General features: G+C 38.4%; 4 protein-coding genes and 5 non-coding genes across 11 annotated transcripts; 8 read left to right on the top strand and 1 right to left on the bottom strand.

Moving 5' to 3' along the window:
* Positions 1-5,685: 5,685 nt before the first annotated feature.
* Positions 5,686-8,050, top strand: snapc5 (small nuclear RNA activating complex, polypeptide 5). 2 transcript variants are annotated; one of them, XM_030136347.1, is made up of 4 exons: positions 5,686-5,820; positions 6,349-6,476; positions 6,567-6,647; positions 7,472-8,050. In XM_030136347.1, the coding sequence occupies exons 2-4, from the start codon at positions 6,387-6,389 to the stop codon at positions 7,667-7,669; spliced, it is 369 nt and encodes a 122-aa protein (XP_029992207.1). In that variant the 5' UTR covers positions 5,686-5,820; positions 6,349-6,386; the 3' UTR covers positions 7,670-8,050. The 2 variants fall into 2 exon arrangements, with proteins under 2 accessions (XP_029992207.1, XP_029992208.1); XM_030136348.1 differs by lacking the exon at positions 5,686-5,820 and adding an exon at positions 5,928-6,150.
* Positions 8,051-9,301: 1,251 nt separating this feature from the next.
* On the top strand, positions 9,302-14,128 carry lctlb (lactase-like b). Of its 2 annotated transcripts, XM_030136343.1 has the most exons (14): positions 9,302-9,459; positions 9,587-9,747; positions 9,840-9,927; positions 10,016-10,125; positions 10,211-10,339; positions 10,437-10,532; positions 10,629-10,683; positions 10,771-10,932; positions 11,023-11,300; positions 11,446-11,572; positions 11,712-11,911; positions 12,008-12,071; positions 13,432-13,476; positions 13,638-14,128. In XM_030136343.1, exons 1-14 carry the CDS (start codon positions 9,333-9,335, stop codon positions 13,751-13,753), a joined length of 1,758 nt encoding a protein of 585 aa, XP_029992203.1. In that variant the 5' UTR covers positions 9,302-9,332; the 3' UTR covers positions 13,754-14,128. The 2 variants fall into 2 exon arrangements, with proteins under 2 accessions (XP_029992203.1, XP_029992204.1); XM_030136344.1 differs by lacking the exon at positions 13,432-13,476.
* Positions 13,926-19,510, bottom strand: zwilch (zwilch kinetochore protein). The gene is made up of 18 exons (XM_030136342.1): positions 19,328-19,510; positions 19,107-19,146; positions 18,942-19,034; positions 18,141-18,283; positions 17,872-18,062; positions 17,676-17,755; positions 17,441-17,596; positions 17,223-17,294; positions 17,038-17,131; positions 16,894-16,946; positions 16,708-16,810; positions 16,537-16,616; positions 16,300-16,456; positions 16,187-16,215; positions 15,306-15,442; positions 15,112-15,207; positions 14,482-14,597; positions 13,926-14,387 (listed from the first exon to the last, which is right to left on the bottom strand). The coding sequence occupies exons 1-18, from the start codon at positions 19,375-19,377 to the stop codon at positions 14,299-14,301; spliced, it is 1,779 nt and encodes a 592-aa protein (XP_029992202.1). The 5' UTR covers positions 19,378-19,510; the 3' UTR covers positions 13,926-14,298.
* A 437-nt stretch (positions 19,511-19,947) lies between these two features.
* On the top strand, positions 19,948-23,766 carry rpl4 (ribosomal protein L4). Its single transcript, XM_030136346.1, has 10 exons — positions 19,948-20,015; positions 20,711-20,882; positions 21,188-21,294; positions 21,546-21,684; positions 21,987-22,111; positions 22,383-22,512; positions 22,782-22,938; positions 23,151-23,234; positions 23,431-23,551; positions 23,636-23,766. The coding sequence occupies exons 1-10, from the start codon at positions 20,013-20,015 to the stop codon at positions 23,711-23,713; spliced, it is 1,116 nt and encodes a 371-aa protein (XP_029992206.1). The 5' UTR covers positions 19,948-20,012; the 3' UTR covers positions 23,714-23,766.
* On the top strand, positions 20,993-21,064 carry LOC115421718 (small nucleolar RNA SNORD18). The gene has a single exon (XR_003935734.1). It is a non-coding gene; the product is annotated as a small nucleolar RNA SNORD18 (small nucleolar RNA).
* LOC115421723 (small nucleolar RNA SNORD16) lies at positions 21,390-21,488 on the top strand. Its single transcript, XR_003935738.1, has one exon. It is a non-coding gene; the product is annotated as a small nucleolar RNA SNORD16 (small nucleolar RNA).
* On the top strand, positions 21,808-21,905 carry LOC115421722 (small nucleolar RNA SNORD16). Its single transcript, XR_003935737.1, has one exon. It is a non-coding gene; the product is annotated as a small nucleolar RNA SNORD16 (small nucleolar RNA).
* LOC115421719 (small nucleolar RNA SNORD18) lies at positions 22,997-23,068 on the top strand. The gene has a single exon (XR_003935735.1). It is a non-coding gene; the product is annotated as a small nucleolar RNA SNORD18 (small nucleolar RNA).
* On the top strand, positions 23,280-23,345 carry LOC115421721 (small nucleolar RNA SNORD18). Its single transcript, XR_003935736.1, has one exon. It is a non-coding gene; the product is annotated as a small nucleolar RNA SNORD18 (small nucleolar RNA).
* Position 23,767: the final 1 nt, after the last annotated feature.

Here is a 23,767-nt window from a genome sequence, read left to right as displayed (position 1 = left end):
AAAAATGCACCAGGCTCATGAGAGCAAGAGCGAGAGCAAGAAAGAGAAAGAGGGAGTGAGAGAGAGGAAAAGGGAAAATGTAATTAATCACACTACAGTCAGTGGGCCTGGTCTGCTGGAGCTGTTCTTGAGGTCTGGGTCTGTTTGTCGGTCTCCAGAGAAAGGCCAGTGGAACAGGAATGCTGTGTATGGGTGGTCAATTAGTTTACAAATTTCAGCTGTGACAGAGGCATTCTCTACAGCCCCGGTCCCAACATCCCTGACCAAACCACATCATATCAGGGCCCAAACCTCATGCCGTGATCAGAGGCATTCCCCGGGCTGCAACATAAAGAAGCTCACTCCATTTAGCCCAACCTAAATCAACAGCCTTTTACTGTGGTTACACTGGATTGCCTTACATCCAGGGTCTGCCAGCGCTTTTAGCCCCTTTTCAGTTTTCCATGCATCCGACATATTTCTGAGAAATAGACCTCCACCACTGTGTCGCTCTGCTTTTTTACTTTCCAGGCATCACATCTTTCACATCGCTTTAAATTTGGCTAAATATACCTGCAGCGCAACAGGCAGACTGGTAAAAACTACAAGAGCTGAGGCTACATAAGCTGAACGAAAGCACCTCTGCTTGTCATGAACAGGGTGACTGTAGTCAATAAAATAAAATTAAAAAAAATAACTAAAAACATGTGGTGAGAAAACAAACACTTTCATTAACCGAAATACACATAAAATCCCCCCCCCCCCCCCCCCCAAAAAAAAAGAAAAACCACAAAAAAACTCAATAGTCCCCATTATGTCTAAAACATGATATCTCAGAAAGTTTGACACAATGTTGCAAAATTTGGCACAAACTTTCATTTGGATGGAAGAATGAACTCAAAATATTATGGTGGAGATAAAATGTTCTTAAACAATGTGATATTCTGTTTGTCAGACTTAATAAATTAAGACTTTACTCATAATACCTGAAAAACAAAAACTAGCACTGTAAGTAAAAACAATAAACAGTTCTGCAAATGAAAACTACTTAGGTCCTAAAAGTCAACTTAAATTTAAAAAACAATGTTTATTAGATATATGAATAAAAATAAAAACAATTAAATCTTTAAAACTGTAGCAACACTGCATGGCACAAAGACAAGAGTGTCCTGAGATACTAAAATACCTGACTTTTACAACACTAGCTTTGACAAATGAGGACATCATCATAGCTGCCATCCTACAGTGTACACTTACACACACATACTGTACACATAGTAGTGTTGATAGACAAAAACCACACTGTGGATCACAGAGCAGTGCTGTGGTTAATCTGATGATTAAGACTATTATCAATCATCCTCTGTGATCCAGTGACAGCGTGCCCACTGGGATTAAACAGATGACTGATAATGTTAATATGAAAGGTTTCAAAGTTCAAGAACTAAGGTAAGCCAGGTCATTATTCCACGCCATTACTTACATGGTTTATCAATTCTTGTATAACATGAAATATGAGCAAACACTGAATAGGTATATTGTTAACCACATAATGTGCATATAAGGATTTGTACACATTCCCTTTATTCGCCGCCTGAGTATTCCTATCTTTTGGCTGTGTGTACGTGCAGGGGACTGATTACAGTCTGATTACATTCGTCCCCCTGCATGTGCGTGCCAATTTGCATGAATATGTTTGTGTGGGAGTTCAGGACAGGAAATGTAAAGGTTGAGGTAGCTCCTTGGAAACAAAGGCTCCGGCATCTCCACATGAGCCCTTTCCTTTTAAAGGCGCCCGAGGCTCCAGTCCACATCACTGTAATGTTTAAGTGGGAACATCCTGAAGCTACCACCCCCACTTTTCCCTTCAGCTTTTACAGATGGCCTGACCTATAGAACATCAGTCTTCAGATGTAAGCTTCCAAACAGTGGTAAATGCTCAGAATGGAGGCCTATTTCCTAACATAACTGAGAAAGGAAATACACATTTCATTTAACAAACAGAAAAGGAAGAGAGAGCGACTAAATGTTTTAAACTGGCTGCTTGGGTTCAGTGTCTAAGATTTGGGGGGATCCATGGGGTCTAATTGCAGAAATGGAATATAATATTCTGAATTATGCTTTCCTTGGTGTACAATTATCTTACAACAAAAATTTTGTTTTCATTACCGTAGAATGACTCATTAATATCACAGCAGTTCACCTTTAATAGAGTCTGCCATGTTTCTACAGAAGCTCAGAACTGACTTCTTCTGTTTTCAGTTCCATGGCTGGTGACATTCAGGATCCAGGGACATTACCGTTATTATTTACTATGTCTGAGTGTGGTTAATGTCCCTTTAACTAAAAAGCCCAGAGGGGAGACACTAAACACTGACTTAAACTAGATCTCTTTGCATGTGCAGAAGGTGAGGCAAAGGGTAGTAGTCACTAAACTTTTCAAACAGAAAATAAAACCAAACCAAAAGGAAAGTTCTACATAAAAAATACTACTGAGAAATATATTACTTTTAAAGTCCTTCAGTACATTTATTACACCAAAACATTACCACCAATTTTAAAAAATGACATAGAAAGAAAAAGTATCTTTAGACAATTATTACAGAGGAGTTGTTTTAGCTCTTAGAAAAGTAGATCCAGGTACTAATAACATTCTTTTAGATTTTTATCTGCCCTTTATGTACCTTGTTCCTAAACCAAAGACAAATGACATGAAATGCTGCCCAGGATCATGAACCCCAGAGATTTGCCAACCTCACTGACTTCAGTGTTTTCTTCCAGTCTTACAATCTGGGCTTCACTGTACAGGCTGCATCTTCTTCATCCTTCCCTCCTCTGTCTTCATGCTCTTATGTGTTTTACTACCCTCTCTGAAAATTGAGTCATAACTTCCTGACGGCACTGTTCAAAGGTCACCCGCCCCACTACCACCCACCCTCCTTTCTCTTTTTCACTCTGCGTTCCCCACCCCCTTTCCTCCTCGCCCTTTGGTAGGCCCCTTTTCCAACACACCCGGCACTGCATTCCACAGACGGTGGGAGCACCTTCAAACGCTGCACAAGCATAGCTGACCACTGCTCACAGCGGCACGCAGGGCGAGTGAGCCTCTGCCTCAGCTGCCACCAGGCCTCAGCCCTGCCAAGGAGATCTGCGAAGAAATTGCAATGTAGCAGCAACAGAGTCTGCTTGATGACAAGGAGAAAGCAACTGTGGCTGGATAGGAGCAGAGTGATAACTGTACAGTATTAGCCACCTCCAAGCTGCTGAAATCAGCTTCAAATAAAACCCTCATGCCTGAGTGGGGCCTCACATGTCTCGAAGGCTGACAGCTGCGATAGTGGGGCACAGGCCTCAGAGCACCTTTTCATCTGACCCCCAAATCCTGAAGGGCTCCCCTGCACTGACACACAGCTCCAGTTACAGCCTCCCAAGGCTCCCTATGTGCTTGGCGCTCAAAACAATGATGTTCTTGTACATGGTCACATACCACAACACGGAGAATGTACAGTGCTGTAATGAACGGTCAATTAATCAACTATTTCACAAATACAAATTTAGCCAGTTCCAATCTTGACATTTCCTTCATCACAGCAAAACAGGAAAAGCAGCGACATCCCTTTCTGACTTATTCTACATCAATCACATGGTAGGGCTTTGGTAAAACCTGGTTGATACTGATCTGAAGAATCTATTTAGGTCTGAATTGAAAGAGGGTGTGTTTATAACATGTTTTCCAAGCTAAAGGTTTCAAAATAAGAGTGTTTGAAGTGTCTTAAGTAATCTAAAACAGGATTCACAGGATTTAACAGGATTCTCAAAAAAATATTAAATAAAATGCACTGTACTGACACATAACTGGTTACAGTGTGAAAATGAAAAACACAGCTTGGAGCTGTATCGTCAACAGAATTTGATTTCAAACCTGTATCATAGGCATTCGTAGCATCAGCCATGTTGGCATCACAAGACAAATGGTACCTCTTCTCATCCTGAAAAAAAAAGACAGTGCACAGTATTAAGGCTCACAGATGAGAGAAAAGTAAGGTTATTTAAATAACATCAGATAGGGTGACTTTTGCTTTACAAAATAAGATGCAAATAAAGAACCTAAATAACACATATTACACAGTTTGTGTGGGTTTATTTATAAAATGTACATCATTGGATAAATTCATATTCATAAGATTCTTGGTGAGACATAACTACTACTACTACTAGCCTCCAAAACTATGTACATATTTTGTTGTTGAAATGATAAGATATCCAGTTCAGTTCATTGAAGAATTGCTGTTTTCGTGTGTGTGTGAGTACAGGCAGGTATGTGTCTCCTTTTGGCGGTGCTCCAGTTGTGCCTGTGTGCTATGATTATCACTGCACACATCTGGATGGACTTAGTCAAAGAATCCTATAAAGAACCTAATGGGCTCTTCTAACATTTTTTGAAGACTGATTAAGAGCTGTTTCAGATCTTGTTCACATCAATGAGTTCCATCTGTGATTTATTTAAGTTTTACTGAATTCATTATCTACTTTACTTGCATGCTTTGTAGGAAATACGCTAGACTGCTAAATATATACTTATGGAGCAGGTCAGATATGTGGATTGTGCTCCATCACTGTCAAACTGTGCATATATCCTAGCTTTTTTCTGTCAATGAATATTCATGACCTGTACATTCTTACAATTCTCATACATAAGCATACGGATTTTCCAAATATGTCAGTGTACTATGTCACCCCATCATGAGAGGTCTATTTACACTTATTATTTACACACAGACATACCAAACACACACTTGCTGAAGTAGCTTTTAAGGCCTGTTTAGCTTCCAATAGTGTGACCCTTATGTTTTATGAGGGAGACTAACACCATGAACCACATTTGTTACAAATTAGGTTTCCTGGCGCCATAAAGTTGACACCTGCCACATCAAACCTTACTTTGGAAAGGAGAACGGCAATGATAGCAGTGAAAAAGACATTAATATAAAACATTAAAAGTATTAGCCTGCGTTACTTTCCCACCTGTTCACAACTACCTGCAAGTGTTGTTTGTAAATGCATTAGCGTTTAAATGTTGTCTTCCGGCTACATTAAATACATTTTATGGATGGATCTGGGAACTGACCTACATTACAAATGCTGGTAGAATCTCAAAACGTCCAAACCTGGCTGAAACCTGGCTTAATTCAGACCAATCAGGCTGTCTCATTTCCCAGCCCAAACTTACATGTGGGTGATAATACTTTCCTTAACCACGAGATGGCGCTAAATTTGATTTGTGTCAGTATTGAATGCTGCCTTCACGTACCATACTAGAGGTCGGTTTTTGTGACCTCTTTGTTTTTTTTGTTTTTATTTATTTTATTTTTTTGATTGTTTCACAAGCGATGACAGTCGTAGTTTATGTTAATGAAAGAATTGGCTTTTACTAAATATATTACGTGGATAGTTATGGTAAAACATGTCTTTAATTAGTAATCCTGTAACCTTTTATACTATTTACTCTGAAAGTACTTTATTCATTTATTCAATCAACTTGATTGTACAGAACTGACTTTCATTTCGTGATATTGTCATTCATTACGTTTTCAAATGAACTATTTCAAGATGCTTACAGTAGTTAGTGTTTTCATGTAACTTCGACATAAAGAAGTTCAATGAATCTGAAATTCCCACACACTTTAAAGCGGAACAATCCCGGAAGTGATGTCATAACCACAGGAACAAAACTTTAGCCGCTAGCGAGATAAGCTAATTTTATCTAAACAAAAGGCTTTCGGTAGCACTTTGTCCTGTTTTGCCATGGGCAGGCAACGTTAGACAGAATTACAAAAAGAGGTAATAATCACAAAAGTGGGTTGATCTTTGCATGCATTAAAAGAATTTGTTATTTTGATGTAACGTAGCCGCTGTTCAGCCGAACTGTTCCGGTAGCAACTGGCTAACAGGAAAACACTTTGTTTACCATTTTTAAATATGACACATCCTGCGCTGTTGTCAATATTATACTCCGATCACATCATATCTAAAAGGAAAAAATATAAATTGCATTTTAGCAAGCTTTAATGATCAGTGGTTTTTGAAAAAGGGTTAGTAATTATAATTTGGTAAAAGGAAATCTTCGACAGGAGCGATTATTTTGCACACATTTGGGACTGAGTTTTACATGTAAGGATTTTCTGTAATTTTGTACTGAAGGTAGCTTCTTGGAATCATCACTTTAAATAATATGATAGGATGAAAACGTACAAACATTTTCTTATCAAATCTAACTTGTAATGATTATACATAATAGCAAAAAGCATGGCCACTTGGAGGAAACATTTGCACTGTCACTGTCCTGAATACCTTTCTTATGTGTTGTAGTGTTGAGGTATGGTCTGACTGCTGTTGTACTAGTAAAGATGCACAGCCGTCTTCAGGAGTTGAAGAAAGAAGAGGAGACCCTCCTCAAAATAAAAGTCATGCTACAAGACCAGCTCAACAGGCTGAAGGTGAGTGGAGGGGAGTCCGAAAATGAATTTGATGGGGTTTGTTTTTATTTTTCTGGCACATATTTACATTATATTTACTCTGTTTTTCAGTTTGAAGAGGGTGCCTTGAAATCGATTATTAATGCTCAAACAGTTGAAGGTGCTGCTGAACAGTCTTCCCCACAAACTGAGGTAAGTGACTTTGTCAACATGTAGGCTATCAAAATGAGAGGGTATCAGGGCACAAACCTGCTAATTACACAGAGATTACAGGACATCACATTATTATTCCACTAAGCATAGCTTGACAAACTGATGCATTGAAACGCCTAAATGTAAACATAGGCTCATAAACTGTGAATAGATTGTTGCACTGTCACACTGGGCTTGCAAGGATAGGTAATGTTAAATACATCTGTTTCACAGTAATCTGATTGAAACTACAGCCTTCATACAACAATTACAATTTCCTTCTCTAAAAGGGTCTACTGTGATTGAGACATCTGAACCCTCTGGAAATCCCCTTTCCTTTGTGTTGTGTGTTATACGAATCGTTTTGTTTCTGCTGTTCTATCATTCTTAGTATTACATGGTGTAACATCACCTCAACAGTATTACTTTTCATTGTAGTATTATCTTTACTTTACACTGTTACTCAATTAGAATAAGCTTGACACATATCAAGGCATGAATTTCCCTCTCTCTCTCTCTCTCTCTCTCTCTCTCTCCTCCTGGGCTTTCTTGTGTCCCTCTACTGTTGCTATCCAACTAAAGCAAGAAAGGTTTAGAAAAAAAAATCAGTATATTAATGTAACACAAAGCTTTCAGGGTTGCTTCATTTTTATTAAACTTTTTGAGCATACAAAACACATACAAAACACGCATACACCCTATAGCTTTAAGAGCTATAGGATTTTTACCTGTGCCCTATTTTTATTACTTTAATATAATTTCCATCTTTTGTACTTAGTTTTTCAAATGTGAAAGGGCTTATATATATATTTATTTTGTTACAGATTCATGTTAACCTTGACGATGAGAGCGAGATCAATCAAACCAAACTTCTACTAAATGCTGCTGTAGATTATGATATGGAAGAGGAGGAGGAAGATGAGGATGAAGATGAGGATGAAGATGAGGACGATGACGAAGATGACGACAATGAGCTTGAGTTTGTGCCTGAGGGAGACGAAGAAGAAGATTACTACGATTAGTTTTTTGGACTTTAGTATTTGAACCATAAGACAAGAAGCCCTGTTTACCTGTTCACCTGTTTGTAACTATTTGAGGTTTAATTTATTTGGATGGAGTGCCATTTGCAGTCTAAAAATGTGTGGTGCTAACAATATCCTCTTCTCTGCCAGATATAAGGTACAGTTTCAACCAGCTTTAGATTTCATGTGTCAAACTTTGTGAAATGCAGTACAGCAGTATTATTAGGTTCTGAGCAGAAATTTACTGGAGAAAACTTCAAAACTAGATTTTGAGTTGTGTCTATTAGTATAAAATTTATGGCTGGGCCATATATGAAGACAGCGTTTGGATTCTGTATGAGATGTTAACTGAAAGCACAAAATAAAATGTTTTGCATATGATTCATGTGATAGTTTTGTTTTTTTTACCTTTTGCATATTTAAGCCAAATAGACTGTCAGAGATGCAAAAATGTGTACTTGAAGAGTATAGATACAGTATTTGTGTAGTTACCTTCTTTGATACTGAATAAAGGTATTAATGTTAAATTATTGTCCTAAACTGACCTGGACGAATGGGTAGTGCAGTGCAAACACTTTTGTCTAGGAAACCATTCAGCATTTTCCAAACAGCTAAAACAATACAGTGAGCCTCACAATAAGACCAGCTTTCACACTGACAGCGAGGACAGCTCTGGAGAAGGGTGGTGCTACGACAAGCTACATACAATAGAGACTGTGCACATAGATATATACAGCGTTCATAATCTGCTGTTCCAGGGGGGCTCCCTTTCACCCAGACACTTGGGCTTGGTGCACACACTTGCTGCAGATGTATTCGTAACACACACAGGTAAGTTAAATCCTCTAACAAGGAATGATTGTTGAAAGACAATTATAGCTAAATCTGAAATGAAAACTCTAATCAAGAGATGGTATTTATATATTCTATATAAACCAATGCAAGGTCAGATGTTATAGTAACATTTTTTTTTTTTATTTATTGCCTTACCTTTTAATGATAATATCCTTACTTGGTACACAATGTATATAACCCTACAATAGCCACTGCAAACTTGTTTGAGTGACTTTGAAGACTGAAATCCAAGTGTACTGTTGTGACCAAACAATCTGGGTCACTAACTTGACAATGCAACGATCAGGATTTTTTTTTTTTCACAAGTGCTGTTATGTTGTGTTTTTGAAGTAATCTCGTTTAATTGTGTTCGACATTCACTTTACTTGTGTGAAAACATCCATCCATTGTCATGTGATTGTGCACTGTAAATATATCAACCTCTCAAACATTAACTTTGCTTACAGAGGTAAAACCATAGTTTGTATGGGTTCTGTTTGCCTCAGCAAGATGAGCTCACAGTCCATTGAATTTCAACAGGGGCATTTGGCTCTGCATTAGGCACATGGGACCCCCCAGAATCGACCATGCTGGAGGTTTCTAGACTGTTTCATGACAACTTATCCCGATTTAATCTAAAATTCTTTCTGTAGTCTTTGGCTTTTTTTAGAGGAGGTTTATAAACATGTGCATGCTTGTGTTATTTCTGCTCCAAATCAGTCTTGGCTCAGTTATAAAGCGGTGCTGAACTGTTCCCATCTGGTTGCAGAGGTCAGTGAGGGACTGGAGCAGAACCAGACAGTAACTGTGCTGCAGGCTCAGGAATACCATGCTGCCCCGCTGTGCATTCAGTGTGTGCCATGTGTTTATGTTGGTGCTGTGTCTGTCTGCGGCTGAGGACTTCGACTGGACAAAGAACGACCACGGCTCCTTCTATTATGGCACTTTTCCAGCTGGTATGAGTCCCCATGGCCTGTCTTTAGTTCATAGTTCAAGATAAACATACTTTATTTCTAGCACTTAATGCTATTGTGATCATAAGAGCAGGTAATCTGACTCAAACATGATTGGTTAATTTATCAGGATTTTCGTGGGGTGCCGGCAGTTCAGCCTATCAAACAGAAGGAGCCTGGGACAAAGATGGAAAAGGACTGAGCATCTGGGATGTGTTTACCCACAAGAAAGGCAGGATCCAACAAAATGAAACAGGGGATTCTTCTTGTGAGGGCTATTACAAAATCAAGGTGTGGTCATTACAGTAGGTGTGGCTTGAGAAACATAGTGTGGAAAAAGCAAATCTTAATGAATAACATTATTGTGAATATGTTTTGTACAGGATGATGTTTCTTTGATAAACGAGCTGAAGCTTAATCACTACCGTTTCTCCATCTCATGGCCAAGACTCATCCCCACTGGCATAAAGTGTAAGTAACTGGAGTTAATTGTGGCTTTTTCAGAAATCAGAATTAATTGAAAAGCTGGGGAGTTAACTACACTTAACATCATTTCCAGCTGACCACATTAATGAGAGAGGAATACAGTATTATAATGATCTGATTGACCATCTACTGGAGAACAAGATAACTCCCATCGTCACATTGTATCACTGGGATCTTCCACAGGTTTGCATGAAAAATCTGCAATTTATCATCAATTCCAACAGTATTGTTCTATATTGGGAGTTATTCTATCATTTCATTTTTGCAGGTCTTGCAAGAGAAATATGGTGGGTGGCAAAATATAAGCATGGTTAACCATTTCAATGAATTTGCTAATCTGTGCTTCGAAAAATTTGGGAACCGAATAAAGTACTGGATTACCTTCAACAATCCATGGGTAGGTTCTAAACAGATAAACTCACACATGGATTTATTATTTTGTTTTTCAGAAAGTTATCAGTAGCAATGCTCTGTAATGTGCTTCTTTGCTTCAGTCTGCAGCAGTTGAAGGCTATGAAACAGGTGAGCATGCACCTGGACTGAAACTGAGAGGAACTGGGGCATACAGAGCTGCTCATCATATGATCAAGGTACGTAGGTGAATGTAAATGTATTCAGGTTTAAAATCCTAATAGAAATTAATCATTTTAGCTGAAATATTAATTTTCATAATATGTTTTTTATAGGCACATGCAAAAGTTTGGCACACATATGACACACAGTGGAGAGCAAAACAAAAAGGTAAAGGTCAAATTCTTGAAAATAATACATTTAATTAATTTTGGTATTTGGTGTTTCAGTGAGGAGAGCTGTTATCTATCCCTGCAGGTATGGTCGGCATCTCTCTGTCCGGAGATTGGGGAGAGCCAGTAGATATCAGCAACCAGAAAGATATTGAAGCAGCTGAGAGATATGTTCAGTTCTATCTGGGTTGGTTTGCCACACCTATCTTTCATGGAGACTACCCCCAAGTAATGAAAGATTTCATAGGTAAATCAGATTTCAAGCATTTCATCTCACAAGTATGAATCACAGGGGAATCATCATCAAACATTAAAATATTAAACTTTCTGGACGTAGGAAGGAAGAGTATCCAGCAGGGTCTCAGCACTTCCCGACTGCCCACATTCTCCCCCCAAGAAAAGAGCTACATAAAGGGTACCTGTGATTTCTTGGGAATTGGTCACTTTACTACACGCTACATCACCCAAAAGAACAGCCCATCAACCCGAGGTACCAGTAGCTACTTCCTTGACCGTGACCTGGCTGAGCTGGTTGACCCACGTTGGCCCGACCCGGGGTCTGAGTGGCTCTACGCTGTGCCATGGGGTTTCAGACGTCTGCTTAATTTTGTAAAGGTGAATCTAGTGTGTCATTAATGAACAAGAAACATGATTATGATGAAGCTAAAATTACCTTGTTAAACCTGAACTCACTTGAAACGCTGCACCCCTTGTTACACTACACCTGTAGTGTATATAACATTGATTTGTCTTCTTTTAGACTCAGTATGGAAACCCAATGATTTATGTAACTGAGAATGGAGTATCAGAGAAGATGCTGTGCACAGAGCTGTGTGATGAGTGGAGGATACAGTACTTGAAAGACTACATCAATGAGATGCTAAAAGGTGAAAAACTTAGATATACATGTGTAGTGTGTAAAAGCTACAAAGGAGAATTCTTTTTTTTTTTTTTTTTTAATTAACAAATGTATTTAATTTTATTGTATATTTTGTTTTCAACTCTATTCTTTTTTGTGTCCCCCAGCTATTAAAGATGGAGTCAATGTAAAGGGTTATACTGCATGGTCCCTGCTAGATAAATTTGAGTGGGATGAAGGATTCTCTGAAAGGTTCGGTTTGTACTATGTCGACTTCAGGAATAAAAACAAGCCACGCTATCCCAAAGCTTCTGTTCAGTTCTACAAGCGCATCATTAGCTCCAATGGATTCCCCAATCAGAGAGAGGTGAGAGCCATTTCCTTATGCATTAGGTTTACTTTTTCTAGAATTACAACATTCAGACTATGTAGTTCATATGTGACTGTATTGTACACCCTACAGGTTGAAAACTGGAGGAGGAAAGCCGTTGAGACCTGCTCTTCCAGCAACCAGCTCCTAGCTGCAGGTGAGTTTGACGTCAGCAGTCCTGCTAATTCAATGTGATTTAACACCTAGCTGGGGTAAACAAATAAAGATTCTGCCCTAAATATAGTGGAATTTAACCCATAAAGACCCAGTGTGACTTTTGTGTCAGTTCCCAAGAGTTTTTCTCTCTATTTAACCCTTCCTAAGTGATTTATCACCATTTATTATATTATCTTCTAAATTTTACATTTCTTCCAATGAAAATTGTCTTTTTATCTAGGTTTAATTGACTGATCATGTAGATATTCATAAAAACTCAGAGTAAAGTCAAAGGTTATTGTATCAAAACAGAAAAAAACTGAAGAAAAAGTGACTTTTTCAGCCAAATATATCATTAACTGAACATAAACCCAGTGTCTCCATCCACTGTCATTGATCAAACTCCATGGGTTTTAATGGTGAATCAATGTTGTAGAAGATGACGGTGTTCTCATGTTCACTACAGAGCCTCTGAACATCCAAATGGGTCATATGTGATAACCATGAAAAGATGACAAACTGTATTTTACACCAATTATTTACATGTATTGATAGGATTAATGGATCAAAAGGTATTAAACAGTTTAAATCAGTAGATCATTTTGGTCAATGGTGTTTTTTTTTGGGTCTTTATGGGTTAAATGCAAACAAAATGGATCAGGAATTACAATTTGATTTTAATGACTTGCTGTCCTTTTAGCACCTCAGGAAATAATTAGTTAAAAATGGTAGAAATACAAAACCTGGATTAAAAAAATCTATGACAGCAAATCTGAGACATCTTCTTTGTTTGCCCCTCCAGCTAGAAGAAAATCCAAGGAACATGCAGAAATGCCAAAGGTTTGGCCAGTGCATGATGAAGTATAGAACTTAAGGGTACATGTCTTCATTGAATATATCTTTTTGTTACTTTGTGATTGTGTGGTTTTAAATCTAACAGAATTTGGCCTCTGCATTTTAGCACTGAGACTACTTGCTCTAAAACCTGCTTTTCCTGCTTGCAGTGTGCTACAACTTACCTTTTATGAGTTTACTTAAATTTAATTTGCAAGTTTCTCAGGAGCTTTGACAGAAACTCAATAAATGTTAAATTATCTATGGACTCCAGAGGGTATTTCACAAAGCAGGATTATAACAAACGGTCTATGCTAGTTACACTCTGAAGTGACAATGGAAAGAAAGCCTAAATGTTATGTTGTTGCTGTTGACTGGTTAAAACAAAAGCAATTTCATGCATTTTTATAATTTCTTGGGGGGGCTATGATGCAAATGCTGCTTTCTGAAATATTGCCCAGTTGCTGCATGCAGTTCTCAAAGGGTTAAAGTGCCATTAATCAACTCTGAGTCTCTTTTTTTATTAGAGGAACAGCGGAGTACTGCTGCCAATATTCTAAGACTTATACATGGTAAGGAATCACTCATGTTCAACATAAACTAGATGAAGGATGATTTTATTTAGAGGAAAAGTATTAACCCTTTGAGTGCTGTGCTTCACTGCTCGCTTCATAAGCAGTATCTACAAGACCAATGCTTGTGAGTTGTTAATGTATGTCTGTGTGCCTTGCAGACCCTTTGACCAGCCACATGGAGATGGTAACTGAGATCGTTGTTCCCACTGTTTGCACACTATCGATTCTGCTCAGTGCCATTTTCCTTATGTTCCTGTTACGGAGACGGAACTAGAAAGGATCTTTTTCAGTGTGCATGTTTACAATTACAAATATCGACATTCATACAAACACAAGTGACTCATTTGGATCAAGCATACATACGTAATATTGTAAGTGCATTATTTAGTGGATTGGGTGTGAAACCTAAATATGTTATTTAAAATGAATTTCAAGCAATTTTATTAATTTGATGTGCATACAGTGCTTGCTGTAAAAACACTGGTTCATATACAAAATAGTAATTCACGCTCAAACAGTGTGGATGCGCCTGTAAAATGATGGATTTTCTTATTAAAATATTGCTGTGAAATATTACCAGTCCCAACTGTTTTTATGATCTACTATACTTTGTTTCCTTTTTTTTTTTTTTAAAGTGAAAGTTGCTTGGGAAAAAAATCATCTTCAAAATCTTACTGATAGGGTCAAAGAAGAGCAGCAGAAGTCTATCTGAGTAATAACATTTTTATATATATATTTTTTTCAAACTGAATAGATGATCATAACTGAAAATACACAAAAAACACATTTCAGTGATATTCATGTATGCTCTGTGTAAATTCATGCAAAGTTTATGATGCTGCAGCACACCATGGTGGAGAAGAAGGCTGGATCCTCACTGTCCCCATTGATGGTTTCATTAGGGTATTCTACAAAAAAAGACAAGACAACAGAATTGTGATTTACTGGAATAAGTACTTGCAGTAATAAAATGTGTTATTTAGAGCAGGGCATAAAGAGGACCTGTTTCAAAGATGACATGATCAACCAGTGGTCTGTCACTGAACTGCATGGATGTCCTGACCTCACGGACACTGTGACCACTGGACACCTCAACCCCCCACGTGACTGGATGCTCCCTGTAGAGAAAAGTAAAAACACAAAACAGGATGAGACAAAAGTCCTGGTTAACATGTGCTTGTGGTGTTAAAATGATAAAGGGCAGCTAAAATACAGTTGTGAATTCAACAATGAGCACAGAGAGGATAAATGATTCTAAAAACTGAAGGAAAGCACAGATATGGAGCCATAAAAATAAATAAATAAAAATTGAATGAGCTGCGCTTTGAATCCAACACACTTCCTTAAACAGCTTAGGCAAGGATAAAACACCCTCTCATTGCTACCAAATACAAATGTGTATTTGCATTCATGCAGCTAAGAATGGCTCAGTTCAATTCAGTTTTATTTATGTAGCACCGATCATAATACATGATTATCAGCGCACTTCACAAATTCAGATCACGGGCTTAAAAAGACAACACAGACAGGAAACCCAACAAATCCTCCAAAAGCAAGCCCAAGCTGACAGTGGGGAGGAAAAACTAAACAGGACTACAAAACCACATTAAGCCAATTTCACTGGTTCCTTACTTCTGGTAGAAATGGCTGATGAGAGCAGGTTTGATTGGCAGCTTGAACTTGTGGTCCTCATCATATGGGTGTGTTTTGTAATGTTGCAAACATGATCTATGAGATGGACAGGGAAAAGAGAGACTGAAGTGACTGCTATAATACAGTCTGACAACTGGTCACACTTCACAGGAAAAAAAAACAATTTGAGTTACTGTGTGAGAAGGAAGAGCCGGTCGTAGGGCAAACCCAGGAATGTACTGCAGGTCACTATTATTTCCAGCAGATGGTGCAGTTTTCTGAGTCGGATCACTTGCTCCTGCAGATCAACCTCTGTGCTCAGGTAATAATACTGTAATATGACACACATCAAAACCAACATCAGACATAAATCTCAAAAGCTTCAGCATGTGAAGATATCTGATCAAGCAATCACTAAAAAATATATTTAACTGGAACATTTCACATGGCCCTCGCTGGGCTGATGCATCAAAACCCTGATTCTATTTAAAATTATTGATATAATAAACAAAGTGTATATAATAAATAAATGTATAAAAAAAACAAAATGTTTCTCATGCATAGAGAAAATATGTGCTGATATAATGTGTATGTGTCAACACAGTTGTGCACAAGAACATTGCCATTAACCATAGACACCAGCAGATTTGATGCCACTTTAGAGGAGGACAGACTCTATTTGTTATGTGAATTAGAATATTAAAGTGAGGTTATGTTTTTACTGTTCTGTCTGTGAGAATGCAACAGCCCTATTTGCGTTAACTTCTTCCGGCTAGATGAGGAACACTTGAGTTGTGCTTCAGGTAGGGATTAAAAAAATATATTTTTAGCAGATTTTATTTGTCAAGCTTGGGTGTGAAGACTGAATATTTTGTTTTGGACCTTGCAGGAGATAAAACTGTAGCTTTGCAAGAAAATGTATTGAAATATTTTGACCACTGCAGCTTTGTTTTTGGTGTCTTGTAAAGCCATGGGGTTTGGGCACTTTGTTTGCATGACACAAATAAAACAAACAGTCAAACTCAGAAAAATATAGTCAGATGAAAGTAGCTTTTGTGTGATTGTCTTTGCTTACCAAGTGGTTTAGGGTTGTCAGTTCCTCACCTTCGAGGGAAAAAATGGCAAGGGGTCATACATTACAACTAAGACACGGAGAATAACAAATAACATATGGGTCAGTGGAGTTACCAATAAGATAATTAATGTAGTCCTTTCTCATTTTGTCCAGACCCATCTCAAGAAGCATGTGGACAGGGGTGAGACCGGTAAGGGACACTGGGTCAATCTGCTGGTGGTAGGACTGCAGGATGAGTTTGCTGAGGGAGCTGTTGCTGTCTCTGTGAATCTGCGGGAAGTGAAACAAAGAGCTAATATAAATATCTGTTCCCTCTGAGAACCCCCCTCCCAAGCTCTAACATCCCTTACCCACGGTTTGACGTCACCATGTCGTAGTGCCTCAGTGACCAGTCTCAGACAGTCTCCAATGTCTTGATATGATGTCACACCTAATCATGAAAAATGAGGAAAGATACTGTCATTATCAGAATATGTCAAAACACGTGAACTCCACATTCCCTGATACAGAGATGGACTCACTCTTCCTCATTCGAACCCACAGTTGCTCAACAAAATCCAAATCTCCTCTTTCCAACAGTGAGTTGAAAATGGGAGTATCTGTCTCAGTCTTCAGCTTTTCTGTCTGTAAGAAAACATGAGGAGCAAATAAGCTAGGGAGCTATCACATGTTTTATGAATATCACTCACTTTTTATTAATATCTTACCTCTGCAGTTTTCACTGTCTGGTCCTGCAGTGTCTTTGCTGCACTCTGTAGCTCTAGGAAAAGAATGGAAGATAAAAATATACAACTTATTTACATTTAATATTCAATTATTTAAAAGATTTGTTGACTGTTCAAAACTATTACCCTCTATGTAGGCCTTGGTCAAATCTACAGCTGAAGTACTTTCCACAGGTTCCATCCATTCAGTCTCTCCAGTTCTCAGACCATCTGCAAGAGTCTAAAATAAGAGGGAGGTTAAATATTTGGTGATTCTTTATGTTTATTTGTGTATTTATACAGTTAATATGGAATAACTGTAGGACACAAACCAGAAGAAACTCCAGCTCCCTGAACATCTCAAACATCGGGCTTCTCATGTCTCCACTGCCAACTTTGATATTCTGTGTGTACATAATGATGCCATATGTAAGGGTCACAGTGAAATAAAAACACGTCTTCTTTTCTCTTAGTTATTCTTAAAAATGTTTATTCTTTATTTAAATGCTACTGAATACTGTACAAGGAAAAAGTAATAACTGCTACCTACCAGTGTTGCTATAGAGGACAGGGGTGGGGTCTCTAGAATACTCTCCACATGATTCCATTTAAAATCCACGGTCACACTACTCTGTGACTCAATTGTTGTGTTTTCAACAACAGTAGAGCCAAATAAGCTGTACCTGGCACTGCCTTTAATCACCATCTATAGGTATTTATAGACATAAGTAAGTAAGCATTCATTCAGACTGTTTTGCTATACAAGACTGAAACTGCACACTTACTGAAGATGGGTGATGCCTTTTCTTGTGCTCTTGTTTAAGCTCATCGATGGTTATGAGAGATTTTTTGTCCACAGTTGAGCCTAGCAAAATTTTGGATATAATAAAACAAATGAAAGAAACATTAAGAGAACAGGAGTTATGACTTAACTAATTATGAATGGGTTTTTGACAGCAGAGTGCAGAAGCTGAGCCATACCTTTGCAGGTAACAGAATACAATTTGGCCCCAGTTACTTTATTGCCCATGGAAATCATGTCTACTCCAAACCAGGTTGTTCCAGCTGGGTCAGACATATCACATCGTACCCACAGAGGATATAAAGCAGAACTGTTGTCCACAGCAGACACACTGGCATTTTGAGATAATGTGTACCATGACAACAGCTGCCTATAACAGAGAAGACAGACTTAACTTTGAACAGTTAGACTACTGCATCATCAGCACAGTACATCACTAAAAGGTTACCTTGCTTGGTTAACTGTGAGTGGCTGTGGTCCCAGTTCTGTTTTGAATGGCTGAGCATCATCGCCATCACCATCAGTAGCATCAGCATCAGTGCAGTTTGATATATCTGCCATTTGTTCATCTGGCTCACTGATTTTAGGACTCTTGTGAAAACAAGAAGAAAAGTAGTTATGTATATAATATGGAGCTACACAATTAATTCAACCACAATAGCAATCTTAACCTGTGAAATTACATAATTGCTGTGATTTTAAGGTCCAGTGTGTGTGTGTGTGTGTGTGTGTGTGTGTGTGTGTGTGTGTGTGTGTGTGTGTGTGGTGAGTGGTGATACTTTGAATTAAGTGACAGTACAGAGAGGGCATTGCACAAAAATGCTAAATTAAACGATTTTTAAAGATGTCTTTTATTCTTCTTTAACACTAGATTAGTTTGGGAATCTGAGAGAACACACTTATCAAAATGATGATTAATTAGAACTTTTCTTTATAACCAAGTAAACTCAAACTGCAAATCTAATATTGTCCACAAAATTGCAACGTGACAAGTAGTGCAGACCTAATTTATGTAGAGCAGCGGACAGAAACTAGTGACATAATGTACTTTAAGATAAGTGATATGTAATGTGTAGCACTGAATGACATTACTTGTTTTAGCTACAGAGCAGATCAAGATTAATGGCATATGGCAAGAGAGCCAGAGGCACTAGGCCAGCTGATATTTTCATTAATGTTTGTATGCTAACTTAACCTCATATATTCATTTAAATATCATCTAATAAGTGACAGGGTCGGCAACACTCACAACTTTTTCGCAGATAAAGACTGGCTGGTTGCCGCAGTACACATTCAAAACAGCTATTTCATCTCCGTCCGTCTTAAAGATTTGGATGTCATCCTGAAACACAATTGAAACTTTAACAGTTTGACATCTGAGGTGGCACAAGTAAACGTGTACAATCAAAATTACCTTATATATGCACGGATCATTTTTTCCGTCTTGAAGAGATCTGTACCCAAAGAGCACAACAAAAGTCAACCTTATTTCGGAAAAATAATCAGGACTAACTGAAAAAACGTCAAAACAAACAAACAAACAAACAAACAGAAAAACAAGTAACTACTCATTAACTTTGATTTGAGTTATTAAAAAGCTGGCTAAATTAGTATTGCTCCAAAAAGTAAACTTACCGGAGAACGTTAAAAAACTCCTTAGCGCCAGATAATATTTTGGAACCCATCGCAGAATAAGCAGAGGTGTCCTCTGTAATGTAACAAGTTACACTGACAGAATAAAGTAGATTTAAAGCTCTAACAAGTACCAATAAAGGACTTTTTGGTGAACGACATGAGCTAACCGACTGATATTTTGACAGTCGCGCGCTCACTCAGATTACGACGTCATGAGGTCATAGGTCATCACTTTACGGTCAGTGAATTTATAATCAATAATATGCATTAAAAATCACAAATAAGTCAAATTATATAAAAAATAATTTAAATGATAAATAAAAAAATATTCAAATAACATTTCATCCAAAAAAAAAATAATTTTGAAAGTGCGTCGGTATCTTGATGCGTCCTCCGCCAACATAACGTAAAGTAGTCCCAGTTATTGCAGCAAACTTTAGCGTTGGTTTTGTTTGTCCCTGAGATATTTGATCGGAAATACACGTTTAATTATTTCCCTGAATTTATATGTACGCTGTTATTTGTTCGTTTCAATTGAGAAGTGAATAACCATGTAAATACCGGAAGTGGTATCCTACGAGCGGAGGCATAAAGCATTAAGGGAATTTCACCAACTTCCTTTTTACTGTGGCCGCCATACCGTGAGGAGCGTGGTTCCCGGCGAGCCGAAAACTTAAAATCGAAAATGGTGAGAAAATACCCTAATATCATTGTCAACATAGTCCACAGTTCGTAGGTCATAGCTTGTCATTTGTATAAATCAGACAAGCGAAGATATGTAGTCTTTAGGAGACGTTCTTTCTGAATTGATTTAGCAGTGTGTTAGTAACCTCCCGGCTAGCGAAGCTAACACGAGGAGCCATTTTGGAAAGGCAGCGATAGTAGTTAACTATAGTTACACGTGTGGCTGTTCCTTTGGTAGATCAGCTAACAGCTAGCTAATGCTATGTGCAAGAATATGGCGTGTAAACTTTATTACTGTTAAAAGCATTGTATTATAATTGAGGCTTTTTACCCTCATCGGCGTTATCAGTTAAACAGTAAAGTGATGTGGTGACTTTTAAGATGGCTAGGTAAGTCGTGTTGGCCATTGTGCTAAGTCGATGCTCATAACTGTATAGGTCATAACCCAGTCTTCATAAAAGATGTCGATAATGTAACAGGTATTTGACTGCTTGGCGGAATATGAATAACTTCATTTATTTAGATTGTAGTGGAGTGGTGTGAAAGACTGTTACAGGCTAACTAACAGGCTGCAGTCACATGCTACTTTGTGCATTCAGATGCTGTTCACGATCACCTATAACAAATTAATACGAGAGGTAGAATTGGAGTTAAAGCTTCTGTCTAATTAAATAGTTGGATGTCTTTTTTTTCTTTTAGGCCTGTGCCCGACCCCTGATCTCGGTTTATTCCGAGAAAGGAGAATCCTCAGGCAAAAATGTCGTCATGCCTGCTGTGTTCAAGGCTCCAATTCGTCCTGATGTTGTGAATTTTGTGCACACCAACATGCGCAAAAACAATCGTCAGCCTTATGCAGTCAGTGAGCTGGCAGGTAAGCTGTTAAGTCAGGTTTGAAGAAAACGTAAATGAATGGCTAACGGCGACGACAAGGGAGTCTTGATCTCTCATTCCACTGTAGCACAAGTTGGTGTTACTCTGAAACTGCAATGATGAGCTTCCACTTCATGGTCCGTGTTTTTGAAACTCTGTGATATTTATCGAAGTTCTGAGTTCAAGCATCAACACCTTGAGTTCACCGATGTTCTGATATTGATCAAAACTATATGTATCATGAACAGTTTAGTGATATGACTTAATCTGTTGATTGAAGTTGATGTGTAATTCTGTGCATTTCAGGCCACCAGACCAGTGCAGAGTCCTGGGGTACTGGAAGAGCTGTAGCCCGTATCCCCCGTGTGAGAGGTGGTGGAACTCACCGCTCTGGCCAGGGTGCCTTTGGAAATGTATCCTTTTGATCAAAACTTATTTTTAATGACAAGTAATTCATATATGCTTACTCCCACTTCAGTAAGTTATAACAAAAAAGAAACTTAAGACTGGCAATGATGGTGTAATTTGCGTCTGACTCTGTGATCAGTGACAGAAAGCCTGCTGTCATATGCTGACACAGTTGGCTGACGAACCTTAGAACTGAGCAGGTCCTGAATTCTTAGCTTCACTTTGTTAGATGTTAAATAACTTAACTCTGCTTTAGATGTGTCGTGGAGGTCGCATGTTTGCCCCCACTAAAACCTGGCGCCGCTGGCACCGTAGGATCAACACAACCCAGAAGCGCTATGCCATCTGCTCTGCTTTGGCTGCCTCTGCTATTCCAGCACTTGTGATGTCCAAAGGTAGGCTTCTTCAAAATATTGTATGTTTCCAGTTAAATGGCTGTAGTACATGGCTTCCACAAAGGGAAAGAACCATTCAAATTGTATATCAATGTTTTTTTACCTGCAGGGAAATATTTGACTTGCAATGATGGTGTAATTTGCGTCTGACCCAGTGAACAGTGACAGTTGCCTGCTGTCATATGCTGTCACAGGGTTTTGATGAGATTTAATTCTGAGCAAGCTGTTCATGGAATAGGTATTACAATGTCAACATAGATCATGTGAATTTGTTTGGCTGACATCATGATCTTGTGTATCAGGACACCGCATTGAGGAAATCCCTGAGGTCCCCCTCGTGGTTGAAGACAAAGTTGAGGGCTACAAGAAGACCAAGGAGGCAGTGCTCCTGCTGAAGAAGCTTAAAGCCTGGAATGACATCAAGAAGGTAACATGAAATAGAGGTAGTTCTAACTTAAAACCATGTAAATACTCAAATGAACAATATACTTAACTTTAAATGGGAATAGTAGTGATAAAATTTCACTTAACAAAAAAAAAGGATCCTTAGGTTGACACTGTTTAAAGCACCATTAAGTAGAGATGATCTTTTTCTCTGGTTCTTATGAAGGGAAACATTAACACCTCAGATAAGTATGCCCAGCAGCATTACGATTTTGCGTTTAAATGCCATATTAAACTTATTCATGCATTTTCAGGTCTACGCCTCCCAACGCATGCGTGCCGGAAAGGGTAAGATGAGGAATCGTAGACGTATCCAACGCAGAGGTCCATGCATCATCTACAACCAGGACGCTGGTGTCACCAAGGCTTTCAGAAATATCCCAGGTGCGTCTGGTAAAATGTAGAATTCACCTTTGAATGATTGTGTTTTCTGGAACATAGTCTAACTGTTCAAATGCAGTGCTATGTGGTTCTCACAGCAGAGATAAATATAATCATGTTAAAGTTGTATAATTTACTGAGGTCTGTTAAATTGTATAACACAGTGATCTCTGAAACTTGTAATCAGTTTTATACACATGAAAACCTTTATACATTAATTTTCTTGCAAAAACAAGTTAATGTACCCCCTTGAATGTGTAATTGTAATATAGGCATCACTCTGCTGGACGTGAACAAATTGAACCTCCTGAGACTTGCTCCTGGTGGTCATGTCGGCCGCTTCTGCATCTGGACAGAGAGTGCTTTCCGCAAACTGGATGAGCTGTACGGCACCTGGCGTAAACCTGCCTCTCTGAAGGGCGACTACAAGTGAGTACTTGAGCTCTCATTCTACTGTAGCATAAGTAAAGTTGGTGTTACTCTGAAACTGCAATGATGAGCTTCCACTTCATGGTCCGTGTTTTTGAAACTATGTGATATTTATCGAAGTTCTGAGTTCAAGCATCAATATTTTGAGTTTACTGATTTTTTTAATGCAGTTTCTATTGATGGGAAACTAATCATTATGCTTCATGTTTCAGGCTGCCCATGCACAAGATGACCAACACAGACCTTAGCAGGATTCTGAAGAGTGAGGAGATCCAGAAAGCACTCCGTGCTCCAAAGTAAGCTATGACCCTTTTTTTTTTCTCTCTAAAATCTTCAACTTACACCTATGATGATGTTCCACTTCAGGTCCGTGTTTCTGAATCCTGATTATATGGAAGTCCTGAGTGATGCATGAAGATTATCTCAAGCATTAGTTCAGCAAAAGTTTGATATTCACAAGTTCACATTAATTTCTCTGTATTCCCATTACAGTAAGAAGATCAACCGCAGAGTGCTCAAGAAGAATCCTCTGAAGAACTTGAGGATAATGCTCAAACTGAACCCATATGCCAAGACAGCAAAACGTCATGCCATCCTCAAGCACGACCCTACAGTAAGTGGCAGTAGTAAAATTCAAACTGACAAAGCATGTACTCTTTCCATGATTTCTAATGTGTTTTTTATTTCCTCATTGTAGATTAAGGCTAAAATGCTGAAGTCTAAGAAGAAGCCCACGAAGAAGGGAGCACCCACCAAAGTGAAGGCCAAGGCATAAATCTGTTCATATAGACTGGAGTTCAGCGATTGAATAAATCAGTGGTTTCACATT

This window comes from Sphaeramia orbicularis, chromosome 6 (assembly GCF_902148855.1).
Source record: "Sphaeramia orbicularis chromosome 6, fSphaOr1.1, whole genome shotgun sequence".
In the NCBI taxonomy this organism is placed as follows: Eukaryota; Metazoa; Chordata; class Actinopteri; order Kurtiformes; family Apogonidae; genus Sphaeramia; species Sphaeramia orbicularis.
Note: the sequence above shows the minus strand (reverse complement) of the source record. Positions and strands in the feature narration are given on the sequence as shown.